General features: G+C 44.8%; 1 protein-coding gene across 1 annotated transcript in view; it reads left to right on the forward strand.

The window, feature by feature from the left end:
• CD101 (CD101 molecule) overlaps window positions 1–5,392 on the forward strand; it is a 36,719-nt gene extending 31,327 nt beyond the window's left edge. Inside the window, exon 9 of the mRNA XM_044238998.1 lies at window positions 3,167–5,392. Within this exon, the coding sequence (XP_044094933.1) occupies window positions 3,167–3,402 (236 nt within the window). The 3' untranslated portion in view covers window positions 3,403–5,392. The remainder of the gene's footprint in view (window positions 1–3,166) is intronic.
• Window positions 5,393–14,105: the final 8,713 nt, after the last annotated feature.

Below are 14,105 nucleotides of genomic sequence, written 5' to 3' on the forward strand. Positions count from 1 at the left end.
GCACTCGCATCAGGTTCCCTAACCCTACTTTTATTGTTGGACAGGAGCCAACTCTCTCATATGGCTACACTTGGCATAGACAGTTGCCAAAGTCTTGGTGGGAGGTGGGGGAGGAGTTGATAGCCCCCATCATTATCTTGTATCTTTCTTCTGCTGAAGTGCATATTTCTGAAGTGCTAGCAAAAAGGAGTGCTCCTCGTGGCATGTTTGGCCGTGGGTGGAAGACAGTTATAAACTAGAGCCGGTGATGAAGGAGTCTCATTCCATTTTTGGCCCTGCCTTGCAGAACTTGTACTTTGAGCATGGGGCACTTACTTGGATTGATTAAAAATGCCGAACCTTAACGGTTTAGAATGTCACTAATTCCAATCCCAATAGGGGTAAGAGGCAGATGGTTCGAAATGGTGATCGTGGGATCCAGAGCAAACCCTGCCTTCCCAGGAGAGGTAATTTAGAAGCACTGGAGCGGACAGTCGCTAGCTGTTGGCCAATTCTGCACTGTGAAGAGCACACTTTACCATCCTTTGATGGCAGATTGCTCCAAACAGAGTAGCCTCCTCCCCATTAAGACAGTCAAGCCCTCTGGCAGTGCCTTCATGCTGAAGGTTAGAGTCTCAGTGGCAGAAAAAAACAAGTACCAGATTTCTTTCCCCCTTCTGTATGCCAGCCCTCCTGATCATACCATCGTCTAACAACGGTGAGACCAAGGTAGACTCTCACCTTCCAGTTCTCTGACACCCATGACTGGGAAGAGAAGTCAGAGTCTCCTACTAAGTAGTCCTTAGACTCTCAGTGGACTGTCACCCAGTCGTGGAGATAGAGGGACCAGAGATTTAAGGGAGAGTCTTGGCCTGTGGGAGAACATGACCAGGTGGGTGACCCGGGTGAGGACTCAGTTGGTCCAGCCCTGTTTTCTGTCCCATCTCCTGAGAGAAGTTGCCCATGATTTTTCCTAACATCCTAGCATCCTCACTAGCCTTCCAACTAACATTTACTTCTTGCTGACTCAACAAGTGTGCTGGGCAGTCTGTTAAATAACTTATTATGCATTATCTCATCACAACTCTAGAAATTATTATCCCCATTGGATCGATGAGGAAACTAATCACTGTTGAGGATAAGTAATTTGTCTAATGTCAATATCAGTAAGTTGAAGAGCTAGAATGTGAACCCAGGTCTCTTGGGGATGGTAGTCAGTCCCTACCCTGTGTATGAGTAGTGCGAAGTGTCAAACCCCGTACTCCTACCCACCGTTGCCTGCAGCTCCATTTTCTTTCAGCATCTCTATCTATAACTCCTCCTTATCCCAGTGCCTTCAAATACATTCACATAAGAGCTGGGAGAATTATTGTAGGCAAGCAGGGCCTTGGAAAGAAGGGTCAGGTAGGCTACAGAGAGAGGGGGTGATAAGGATTTAAAAATCCAGCTTTATCATTGTCCATCCTTTCAAAAAGGAAAACCAAAATTAGGCTGGAGAATATAAATGAGACCAGAGAAAATCCAGGCCACAAACCCCGTAGCAACCTGTGAGTCCCGAGCGCTGCGGCCGGTCTAATGTTCAGTGATGATCTTTACTCTGTGCAACATGATGGCTGCCACCCCTGCGTTTTTGTGGGTGCCATGTACTCATGCAATTAATTCATTCATCAGTTTCCATTGATGACCCACAGACCAAGTGCTGTACAAGGTAAAAAGATGCATCAGATGTAGGCCCCGTCCTTCAGGAGCTCACAGTGCAGGAGCTGGACAAATGTTTAGATTCTTTCTTGACTTCCACCAAAGAGACATTCTTCTTGGTGCAAGATGCATCAGCAATGCGGGAAACAGGGATTTTCTTGCAGCAGAGGTTGGTGGAAATGACCTGTAAAGCTGTTTACATCTCTAAGAATCTATAATCCCTTGAATCCTGTAACTTCACCTTTGAAGAAGAATGTGTTTATAGTCGTTACAATTTTCCAATAAAAACACAACTACTATTAGCATCCGATTTTCCGGAAGAGCCCGGATTTCAAATATCCTGTCGTAAATACATGTAGATGGAAGACTACATCTAGCAGCTAGTATCTCTCTGAGCCTGTGTCTCTTTGCATGGAGGGTCTGTAAACCCAGTCCTTGGACTAGGAACTCCGGGAGCTGCTTCCTGGAATCTGGGAAAGTCTGCAGTCCTGTCCCTCTGCTTCCCTGGGCACGTGGCCGGGAATCACTCTGGGGAGGCACGTGCGTGCTGTGTGTCTGTGTGTGATGGGGCTTCCCCACGGGCTGCAGCTGCCTGACGGTCATGTGCTTCGGGCTGCCTTTATATAGTATCCTTTGCCCCCGGTTGCCGTCAGTCCCATTCAGTTCAGATCAGCGAAAGCTCTCTTGCACGTGTGTGGGACACTGCAGGGGACACGGGGACAAATGACACTCTCAGGCAGACTCCAATCACGGTGGATGAACCCAAGGAGATGGTTAAGGGGGAACAAAAGAGGTCTACACCAAGGGATATGTGAGAAGAGGACCTTGGAAGACCATGCCTGAGGCAGGAAGATAACCCTGGGGAAGAAGAGGGTCATATGAGCTGGGTTAGAAGGACCCAGAGGATTCGGGTATAGAGTGTGTGTGTGCGTGCGCCGAAGGGAGGCGATCATGAGAGCAATGCAGGAAAGGAGCCCAAAGGAGGGTGTCCCAGGGGAGACCCATCTGGAGGGTCAGGAAGGGAGGGAGCTGCTCACCCTGGGTGCTGTCGTGTGAAGACAAGACGTTGTGAGAGTGTGTGCACGCGCACGCAAGAAGCAGCAGCGGGAATAACTCAGTTAAAAATTCAGGACCAGCAACAGAGTTGAGAACGAGGGCTGAATTATAGATCTCTTTTCTGAGGATAGAAGATTAAAGGAGAGGTTTTCTTTTTTTGTTTGGCTTTTTCTTCGAGGCTGTTGGTTTTAAGTAGGTCATTGGAACCCCAGTGGTTGGAACTTGCTGGGTGAAGGCGGCGAGGCTGGAAAAGCACCATTCTGGGCTTCTCCTCTCCCCACTGCTTCCCTCTTTCTGCCCTCCTATGATTTGAGGGGGCCGCGGTTCTTGCCCGTATGTGCCTGTAACAATAAATCCCCCAGGTGTTTATGGTTGATTGTTGCAGGGAAGTTGGAGACTGATTATCTTCTTGGTCGTTCTCCTTTTCTTGCAGAGCCCACACTTCCTTCCAGGATCTGCTCATCGACATCTTTCCTCTATTTCCTGTTGACGGTCCCCTGCATTCTGTTGATTCTTCTGCTTATTTCTCTCTTCTGCTACTGCCACAAGGCCAGGAAGTTGTCGGCAATGAGTCTAAAAGCACAGAAAGAAAAGTCCCTTTGGATGAACTTGAAAGGGACTGGAGACTGGACAATAAACCAGAGGGACGAGGAAGACGAAGACCATTGAATCCAGAAAGCTCCCATCGGCCCCAGGGAAAGTGTGGGCTTTGGAATTGAACTGAGCCACTTGTGAATGTGAATGAATCCAGGTTGGGTCCTTCTTGGTGTCTATGACCTTGGGCAAGTTACCTAGGAATCATAGGGAATGTTTACTGAGCGTGTTTGTGGGACCCACACCACGAAGTGTTTCTTTGCGTGTTGCCCTCATCTACCCCTTGTATCCTCCCAGGAGTTAGACAATTTACCCTGTTTTTCACTGGAAGTACCTCACAGAGATTCAGGGTCCCTGTCTGTAAGGAGAGAACCTCCCTCACACAGCCTCTTGGGTATTCGGTGAGATCCTACAGTAAAGCCTCGGTGAGAGTACCCTCTACCTTTCCCTCCCTTATGTCACTGACTCCCAGGAGAGCACTCCAAGTGGTCCAGTCACGCTGACCCTTGGGCATCCTTTGCCCCCAGATTACAGGTGTAGGAAGGGCCCTGATGTCAGCAAGGCAAAAGGGTATTAGGGATGTGCCCTTCATTCATATCCCATCTGTCTTGCAAGGTGAGTGTGACTTCCCTCAAAGCAGAACGCCCATCATTCCCTCATCCCATCTATGAATGCTTTGCAAGAACAAACTCTGTGTAGAGGATCCCTGATCAATATTGGTCCTTCCATGAAGCTGTAAAGCATTTTGTAGTCTGAGTTTCTATTTTAGTAACAGTGGTCTGATCAGCCCCCAAGGCCTCATACCTCCCCTTCCTCCCCATGCCAAAAGATCCATCTGGGTCCTGGCTCTGAGCCAAGGCCTTATTTTCTGTGACCAGACAGCATTAGTAGTAGCTCAGGGCATTGTGGTAGTTATCGAGGGAGCAGGAGGAACAGTGCCCCTGCCCCGTCCCTCCCCACCCCCCAGCAGCGGCTAGGAGCTCGTGGGAAGCAATGGGTCAAGTGTGGTTCTTCAGGGGTCCCCTATTCTAGGCCAGGCATAGTCGGTTCGGGAGTGTCCTGGCTTAAGATTTTCAACATCGGCCCTCAGGATACAACACCGGTTCCCAGTGGGCCTGAGATCTCCTCACCTTTGTTTCAGAAGCCGCTCTGGGCCTGTTGGAGCCAGAACTGGAAATCAATCAGTGCAGCCTAACAGACTTGAGAAAACCCATCTATTTATTATCTATATGACCAACAGGGTTGCTTTAACACTCGCTAATTTGCATTTCCAAGGAGAGCAATTTATTTTTAATTATTTTATCAAGCACACGTCTTCTCCAAACATAATTAGTTCCTTTGCAAGGGGAGCATCGGAGGCTATGAGAACTCCCAGTGTAGACCTCTATGTCCCTTCTGCTCATCTCCCTTTATTGGCTCATTTAAAATATCCCAAGTGTTTCCTTAAATGTGTCAATGCATTTGTCTCTTTTCTCAAAGGGAGGGTGGCATATTTTTCAGAAAACAAAGCTAAAGGTAAGACTTCTTCGAAAGTGTGATGCGCCCTGCCCCCCCCCGAAACCTGTATTTTAATTGGGATTTTGAAGGAAAAGGGAGCAGAATCGAAACCCATCAGATAATGAGAACGGATTCTAGTGCTGCCCTCTGCCTGGAGTCCTCTCTCCCCTGACTCCTTCCGTCTCTGCTCACCTGGGTCCTGCCTTTCGGCTCAGAGCTCACCAGCTGTTTCTTCACCTTTGGATCCAGCCCAGACAAGGCACTAGAGCAGACACGCAGATGTCCAACTGTGCCACCCAGAGCCAAGCTTGGCACCCAGGGAGCACCACCTTGTGCCCGGCCTGGGATAGGTGTGAGGAATCCAGTGGGGATGCAGCCAGACACAGCTCTAGTCCCCTGGGATCATCATCTTGTGTCTTCTGGATCCTGTGCCTTCATACAGCACGCTACGTGTTCTCAGAAGCCACGTTGCACTCTTTGGCCCATCACGAATTTTTAGGCAACTAAACCCCAAAGTCGTCTTCTCTCTTTTCCAAACTGAATAAAATTTGTGTTCACCCAAATCAATCGACGTTTTTTTTTTTTTTTTTTTAAAGATTTTATTTATTTATTCGTCAGAGAGAGAGGGAGAGAGAGCAAGCACAGGCAGAGGCAGAGGGAGAAGCAGGCTCCCTGCCGAGCAAGGAGCCCGATGTGGGACTCGAGCCCAGGACGCCGGGATCACGACCTGAGCCGAAGGCAGCCGCTTAACCAACTGAGCCACTCAGGCGTCCCTCAATCGACGTTTTTACGCGAAACCTCTTCTCTTTCCAATGATGTACTTGTTCCATTTTACTCTCTAACACTCAGTGGAGAACTTGACTTTTATTCACTGATTTCAACTTTTCCATTCTATGTAAGCACCTGGTTTTCCTTTCAGCGTCTTGGGTTTTCAGTACTCCTCGGCAACAGAACAAAACCGTCTCAGGAGTTGGCTACCTATGGCCCGCAGGCTGAGCAGCCTACCACCCTTTTTGTAAAACAGGAGCTGCTGGAAGACAGCCTCTCCCGTTTGCCTGCATATTACCCCAGGCTGCTGTCATCATAAAACAGGAGAGGTGAGTCGTTGCCATAGAGACTCTATGCCTAAAATGTTTACTTTCTGGCCCTTTGCAGAAAAAGTTTTCCAACCCTGCCCTGTTTTAGTGGCTATGGTCTGTCTTAACCATGCACTGTGTTCCTGGGACCCTTGGCCTATTTTACGGGTATCTGTTATATACCCAGTTAACTGAAGAATAATCTGAGGCCCTCCAGATTGGTGTCTGGTGCAAGCTGTTGTGAAGTTCGAATCCTCTGTTACACTCCTCCTAGAGATGGAAAACTCATTACCCTGGAGGCCCTCCTGCTCTGTGCAGGACGAGATGACGTGGTGTATAAGGCATATGTAGGCTGTTTTCATTCTTTTTAGTCTATGGATAATGTATAGGAAATAGCTGATGTATGGCAGAATATGGATACAATGGTAGAAAGTCAAGGCCATAATACATTCTTACAGTTGCATAGAAGCTGTTCATCGTCTCAGAGTTTCAGGGCACCCCCATGCAAAAGGGACTGTTACCATGTCCTACAGGAGAGACAGGGATGCTTAGAGGGTCTGGGTTGATCCAGGATCATCCAGCCATGTGTAGAAGAGAAAGAGCCCTGATGTAGGTCTGCTGGTACCCAATCCTAGAGTCTTCCCACAGTAGACACTATGCTCAAAGTCACAGCGATGGGGAACATCTGGTGATGATAATATCCACCTTGCATGGTGGTGGAGCATAGAATCGGACACTTACATGGAGATAAGTTTTAAAACGTTTCAAGTCATAAGTGCATATGGGCATAGCCAAGTTTTTTTCAGGCCTCACCTGTCTGCACATAAAAGCAATTAAATAAAAGATAATCAAATTCTATAGACTTTGGCCCCCAAGCTACTTACACAGGTTGTTGGCCATCTATAAAGCGTTCTTCTAGTATTTCTGGGGATTCCATAGCATTCTGGGAATTCATATGAGCTCACAAACAAGTCCATTCCCGCATGGTTTCCTGCTGCTCTCTTCATATCTCTGGGCTCCCACTGCGGTTAGGATGCTGGAGTGTACGAGGTATCAAAGCTGGTCGGTGTTCCATGGTAAGCAAGGAAAAGCACCTCTCACTCTGTCCTCATGTCGCACTCAGGATTGCAAACGAATTCAAAATTGCTTGTGCCCCCATGTCTCCAGAGACTGTAAAAACAGGTCCTGTAGCTTTTGCCCAGTACCTCCTTGCTCCACAGGGTCCAGACCCCACCCAGTCTGGGCCCAGTTTGGGAGAGAGAGACATCACACTGTTTTCCATTCCCCGCCCCCACTCAGCTCCTGGGAACCTGTTAGCACATCTTCCTCCCAGGCCTCCGGTCTCCCCTGCTGCTGAGTCATGCAAATTGTACTTCTGGGGAGTCCGCCCACTCATCAGACTGGCCAGGGGGAAGTTTGCATTCCCTGCCGGCTCAGCTGGGACTTGGACTGGCTATTAATTTTTTACCCCTAATGCAGTAGAGTGCTGTGGCAATTGAGAAATCAGACACAACTTCACAAAGAAGATGTCGTTTGAACTAGGCTTTCAAGTCGGGAAATATTTTGACAGGGGAGAAGTTGGGATAAATAGTAGTCTGGAGGCAGAGAGAGCTCCATGAAAAGCAAAGTATGTAGAATAGCTTTGGTTTGATTTAAGTGTCAGATGTATGGAGCAAGGAGAGATAGTACATACGGAAAGGTTAGAGTGAGGAGGGGCAAGAGAACAGATCTTGAACATGCATCAAAACTTGGACTTTATTTGGTGGACAGTGGTGGTCTTGAATGTTATTTAGCATGGAAGGAGCAGCTCTCCTTTAGGAGAATTGAAAGAGCAGCAGCATAGATGATGGGTAGGGGTTGAGGGAGGCCTGGGACAGTACCAAGGCGAAGCAGGGCAGCCAACCTCAGGAAATAATCTCCATTTTCCTAATTCTTTTAACAGAAATAAAATCAATTTTGTGAGGTTTGAGGACTGAAAAAAATTATCAGAAAGATTCAAGTATCACATCAAGTTCATAGAGGTAGCTAATGTATATGTTTTAAATATAATGATAAGGGACGCCTGGGTGGCTCAGATGGTTAAGCAGCTGCCTTCAACTCAGGTCATGATCCCAGCATCCTGGGATCGAGTCCCACATCGGGCTCCTTGCTCCGCAGGGAGCCTGCTTCTCCCTCTGACTCTGCCTGCCTCTGTGTCTGCCTGTGCTTGCTCTCTCTCCCTCTCTCTCCCTGACAAATAAATAAATAAATAAAATCTTTAAAAAAATAAATAAATAAATATAATGATAACATGGGATTCTTTTTCTGTTTAGTAAATATTTGTTTACCTGATTTTCTATTGGTAAGAGAGTTAATATCTTTTCACTTACCTGGCTTTCCCTTTGTCTTATCTTTCTTTTAAGAAAAGATTTTGTTTATTTGAGAAAGAGTCTGTGAGAGCAAGAGAGAGCGAGAGAGAGAGAGCGAGCATGAACAGGGGGAGGGGCAGAAGGAGAGGGAGAAGCAGACTCCCCACTGAACTGGAGCCCCATGAGAGGCTTACACGGGGCTCCATCCCAGGACCCTGAGATCATGACCTGAGCCCAAGGCAGATGCTTAACAGACTGAGCCACCCAGGTGCCCCTGCCTTATCTTTTTTTTTTTTTTTTTTATGATTTTATTTTTAAGTAATCTCTATACCCAATGTGGGGCTCGAACTCACAACCCCAAGATCAAGAGTCATGTGCTCCACTGACTGAACCAGCCAGGCACCCTTACCTTACTTTTTTGATCCTTGCTTTTATGTTTATTTTACTTGTTAGATATTTGCAGTTTCTACCATGTCATCTTTAAATCCAAGGCTCCTTCTGGATCAGCTCTGACTTTCAAATAGTGGTATTTTGACTAGAAGCTTAATTATCACATTAAACCATTTGCAGAGATGGAAGACCACTTTGGATAGGAGGTATGAATAAGTTCATATGTCATTAAACAACCAGTAAATGAAAATCCAAATTCATTATGCCTTTAAGGTCACAATGGTACAGGGTGTTGAAAGTGTGTGCTTCAATTTTATATGGAGCGATAATCCATTCTTGTGGATTGAAAGTCTCAATACTGTTAAGAGGTCCATTTTCTCCAAACTGTTCTATAGAGTTGATGTGGTGGTTATCAGTGGGGGAGGGAGGGCATGGCAGTTGTGGCTCTCCGAAGGACCTTGGGCAATTTATGGAAGCATGTTTTTGTGTGGCACAGCCTGGGGTAGGGGATTGCTACTGGTACCTAGTGGGTAGAAGCCAGGGATGCTGCTTACTTCCCCCAGTGCACAGGACAGACACCTTTCCCCATAGCAAAGAATTGCCTGGCCCCAAATCTCAATAGTGTTGAGGATAAGAAACCCTGATTTAGGGCACCTGGGTGGCTCAGTGGGTTAAGCCGCTGCCTTCAGCTCAGGTCATGATCCCAGGGTCCTGGGATCGAGTCCCGCATCGGGCTCTCTGCTCAGCAGGGAGCCTGCTTCCCTCTCTCTCTCTCTGCCTGCCTCTCTGTCTACTTGTAATCTCTGTCTGTCAAATAAACAAATAAAATCTTAAAAAAAAAAAAAAAAGAAACCCTGATTTAATGGAATCCTAATGAAAATCCCAGGTAATTTTTAGAAATTGGCTAGCTCATTCTAATAATAAACAAAAATATAAATAATCTAGGATAGACAATATTTAAAAAGAAAAAGTTGGAGGAATTACGCTCTCAAATTCCAAGAAGTTCTATGAAGCTATAATAATTTAAAAAAGTCTGTTATGGGACACCTGGCTGGTTCTTTTGGTGGAACATTCTTGATCTCGGGGTGATGAGTTTGAGCCCCATGTTGGGCATGGAGATTACTTTAAAAATAAATTGGGTGGCTCAGTGGGTTAAGCCGCTGCCTTCGGCTCAGGTCGTGATCTCAAGGTCCTGGGATCGAGTCCCACATCGGGCTCTCTGCTCAGCGGGGAGCCTGCTTCCCTCTCTCTCTGCCTGCCTCTCTGTCTGCTTGTGATCTCTCTCTGTCAAATAAATAAATAAAATCTTTAAAATAAATAAATAAATAAAGTGTGATAGTATTAAAAAAAACCAGTGTGTTATAGGTACAGGTATAAACAGCAACGGAGGAGAATGGAATCCAGAAATATACTTACATATGTACATTTACCTAATTTCCATTATGGGTGCCATTGCAGTAGGGAAATCATTCTTCCAGTAAGTGGTGCCAATACAATTGGATAATTGTATGAAAAAAAATGAACCTTGACATCTACCTCATGTTTCATACTACAAAAGAAAAAAATTAATTGGACATCACTAAAATAAAATATCTCTGTTCATCAAAGACATCATTAATACAGTGATTATACAAGGCATAGATGGGGGCAAGATAGTCACCAAACATACCTAATGAAGACTTACATCCAGAATACATACAGAACTCCTATACATCCCTTTTTTTTTTTTTAAAGGAGTAGGGGTCTGAAATTCAATTTAAAAATAAGTAAAGGACTTGAACAAGGGATTTTACAAGAGAGAGTTTTCAGAACTGTCAGTAATCATATGTATCAGTTCAGGCTTCAGGAAACATCTGCCAAGATGGGATTAGAAATGCAGGGGGTCTACTGAGGGAAATGCTTATGAAGGAAAAGAGGGTGGAGCAGGAGAAGGTAGGGAGAGCCGGACTGGGGCAGGTTGGACATCTATAAAAAGAAAGAGGGAAGGAAGAAGGATTAGGTAGGAAGAACTTTGGATTCAGTGTAATCTTGAGATAATCTGGGCCATTGATGGGAGTCTGTTGAACAAAGTTTGGCTGTTGGAGGAGTGCTCCACTGGGCAGAAATGGCCTAGCTCTAGTATCCTGGCCATGCTTAGTCTTTGACGGAAAGCAGAACTGGGAAAATGTGGCGTAGGCATGAGCATGGTGACGGATGTCAAGATCTAGCTGCTGGAAGCTGTCAGTCAGCTATGTTTCCTGCAGAAGGTTCTCTTGAAGGGAGATTTGAGTTGTGCAGCTCCAAGGACACAGCATCTGAAAAGATGGTCAGCATCATCATTCATCAGCAACCTGCAAAGACACCAATGAGACCTCTCTCTCATCAGGATAATTAAAATGTAAAAGATAATATCAAATATCAAACACAGATAAAAGCTTAGAGTTACCAGAACTTCATATGTTGCTGGTAACAGTGTAATAGTTCAACTATTTTGTAAAATAGATTGGTAGTTTTTGATAAAGGTAAACATATACCTGCCCTATGATCTAGCAATTCTGCTCCTTGCATTTACCCAAGAGAAATGAATACCTACATCCACTAAAAGATGCATATAAAAATACTCACAGCTTTAGCCATCATTCCTAAAACCTGGAAACAACCCATTGTCCATCAATAGGTGAATGGATACAGAATTTATTTATACTGTAGAATACTACACAGTATTCTATAATACAGTATAACATTCTGTATTATATTCTATAATACAGTATTCTACAGTATAAATAAATAATATATAAATAAAATAAACTACTGACATACATAACACCATAGATGAATAGCACAACATATTTTTTTAGTAAAAGAAGCCAGACATGAAAGGGTATGCACTCTATTATTCCATTTATTTGAAGTCCAAGAACCAGCAAAGGAGTCTATGGTGACATAAGTCTGAACAATCAGCTCCCCTGGCGGGACGGGTATTGGCTGGGAAGTAGCATGAAGAACTTCTGGGGCAACTGAAATGTTTTTTATCTTTATCTAGGTAGTGGTTTCATGGGTGTATACCCATATAAAAATTTACAAAGCTATTTTCTTAAGATTGAAGAATATCTATATATAATATACAACTTACATAAATATAATAATATATAACTTACTGTGTGTAAATAACTTAAACCTACATTTTTAAAATAACGTCTCTCTTTCAAAAAGTATTTGAGGAACACCTAGGTGGCTCAGTCAGTGAAGCGTCTGCCTTTGGCTCAGATCATGATCCCGGGGTCCTGGGATCGAGTCCTGAGTCGTCAGGCTTCTTGCTCAGCAGAGAGCCTGCTTCTCTCTTTGCCTGCACTCCCCCTTCTCTCTCTCCCTTTCTCTCTCCCTCTCTCTCTGACAAATAAGTAAATAAAATCTTAAAAAAAAAAAAAGTATTTGAGAACCAACTAGATGACCAACCAGAGTGAGGGATTTTAATATAGAGGGCTATAAGATTTATTTATTCCACAAACATCTTCTGATATTCTGCAGGTGCCAAGACATATGGTAGGAGCTAGGAATGCAGAAACAACGGGAATCATCCACTCCCTCGAAGAGGAAAGAAGAAAGGAGTTCATGTTCTCTATACTGAGCAACCATCACGAGTTATGAGGACTGGATCTTTATGACAAACTTGTGAAGCTGAGATTAAACCATAAACCAGAGAAAGCAGTTAAACATCGTGCCTTTAAGTATGAGTGGCAGAGCTAGTATTTAAACCCAGGTGCATTAACTCCAAAAGCAAATCTATCGCAGTGTGCTTCCTCTAGTTGTAAGGACTCTACCGTCTCATTTTGAGCAAAGATCTGTACACACAAGGTGAAACAGGAGGACCACTGGCATAGAAAAAATAATGATCGGTGCTTGCTTTATCACATGCTAAGTGCCCATTTGCTCTAAAAAACGCGAGGAGGAATTTGGTTCCTCCCTGGTTCCCACAGGTGTCCATTCAACCCAATGCATGTTTTTGTTATGGGCTCCCATGATTGAAGGCAAATGCTACAAGTTCTTGAGTCTGTCTTTAGGGAAACTTGTATTTAATAGTCTGATGGCAGCTATTTGTACTGCCCTGCTGGCAGCAGAAAATTCTTTGAGGATCTTCTATTCCCAGTACCCAAGATAGGACCAGCCCAATAAGATGGCGCTGATGTCAGAATGGCCTTTATTACTGTATGTGGACCAAACACCTTCTAGTCCTAGAGCTGACAAATGGGGATGCTGCTCAAAAACTATCACTATTAGGGCACCTGGGTGGCTCAGTGGGTTAAGCCGCTGCCTTCAGCTCAGGTCATGATCTCTGGGTCCTGGGATCGAGTCCCGCATCGGGCTCTCTGCTCAGCAGGGAGCCTGCTTCCTCCTCCTTCTCTCTCTGCCTGCCTCTCTGCCTACTTGTGATCTCTCTCTGTCAAATAAATAAATAAAATCTTAAAAAAAAACTATCACTATTAAAGCAAAGCTGGAACAATAGTACAGGAGTCTGGAATGGCTAGACTTGGCTTTGATACTGAAGAGTTTTGGCTCTGTCCAACTTTGGGTCCTAACACACACATACCAAACTCTAAAGTCTAAGTTTCAGGTCTAAATTCCTCGCTTGAAACTTTTCTTGATGGAGGGAAGGTATTCAGGGTATGGGTCATTCAAACACAGTAAACCAAGAGACTCCTCCTCTGGCAACAGCAGGCTAAATGAGGACTGTGATATTTAGTAATTGTCTCACACAAAAGAAATCATCAGTACATGGACCCTTTTGGGAAGTAAGAGGCATCGAGATAAAATTGAGGCTGCTAAACTTCTCCTTCTTGGGGTTCTCCACTTTGACTCTTTGCTCCTTTTAGATAGTATGCTCAATGAAAATATCCAGTTTTTAAGTCAGGACAGTGAGCTCCGGATTTAGACTGCCTGACATCCATCACTGGCTGTGTCATCTTTGCCAATTAATCTTCCTTTGCCCCACTTCCCTCATCCATACAAGGTGAAGCCCATTACTTCATGGAGCCTGTTGCAAGGGTTAAAGAGATCTGCATGTATGAGGGTTGGAATTCTTGAATCTTAGGTATCACCATTATCATCACTGACAAGCTGGACATTCTAATCCTTTCTACCCCTAAGAAGGAAACCAGATACCTGCATTTGACATTCTAATTCTTAACACGATAGTGGACAGAACTGGGTATGGACATGGAATGCAAGCATGGGCTTTGCTACAAAACGGGATCATTATTTGGGTCCACAGCCCAAGAGCCTAATTTAGAGAAAGATAAGTATGAAGTTTCAGGAAAAAGGAGCATTTGGACAAAATAGTCTGAGTGCTTTATAGTTAAATGAAGAGCCAGGATAGTTTAATCCAGCAGTTCCAAGTGAAGATATATAAATATATGGGAATTAATGGGGAATGGAGTCACTAGAGACTCCTATCCTGAGGTACTTTATACCTGTATTAATTAACTAATTC

This window comes from Neovison vison, chromosome 2 (genome assembly GCF_020171115.1).
Source record: "Neovison vison isolate M4711 chromosome 2, ASM_NN_V1, whole genome shotgun sequence".
In the NCBI taxonomy this organism is placed as follows: Eukaryota; Metazoa; Chordata; class Mammalia; order Carnivora; family Mustelidae; genus Neogale; species Neogale vison.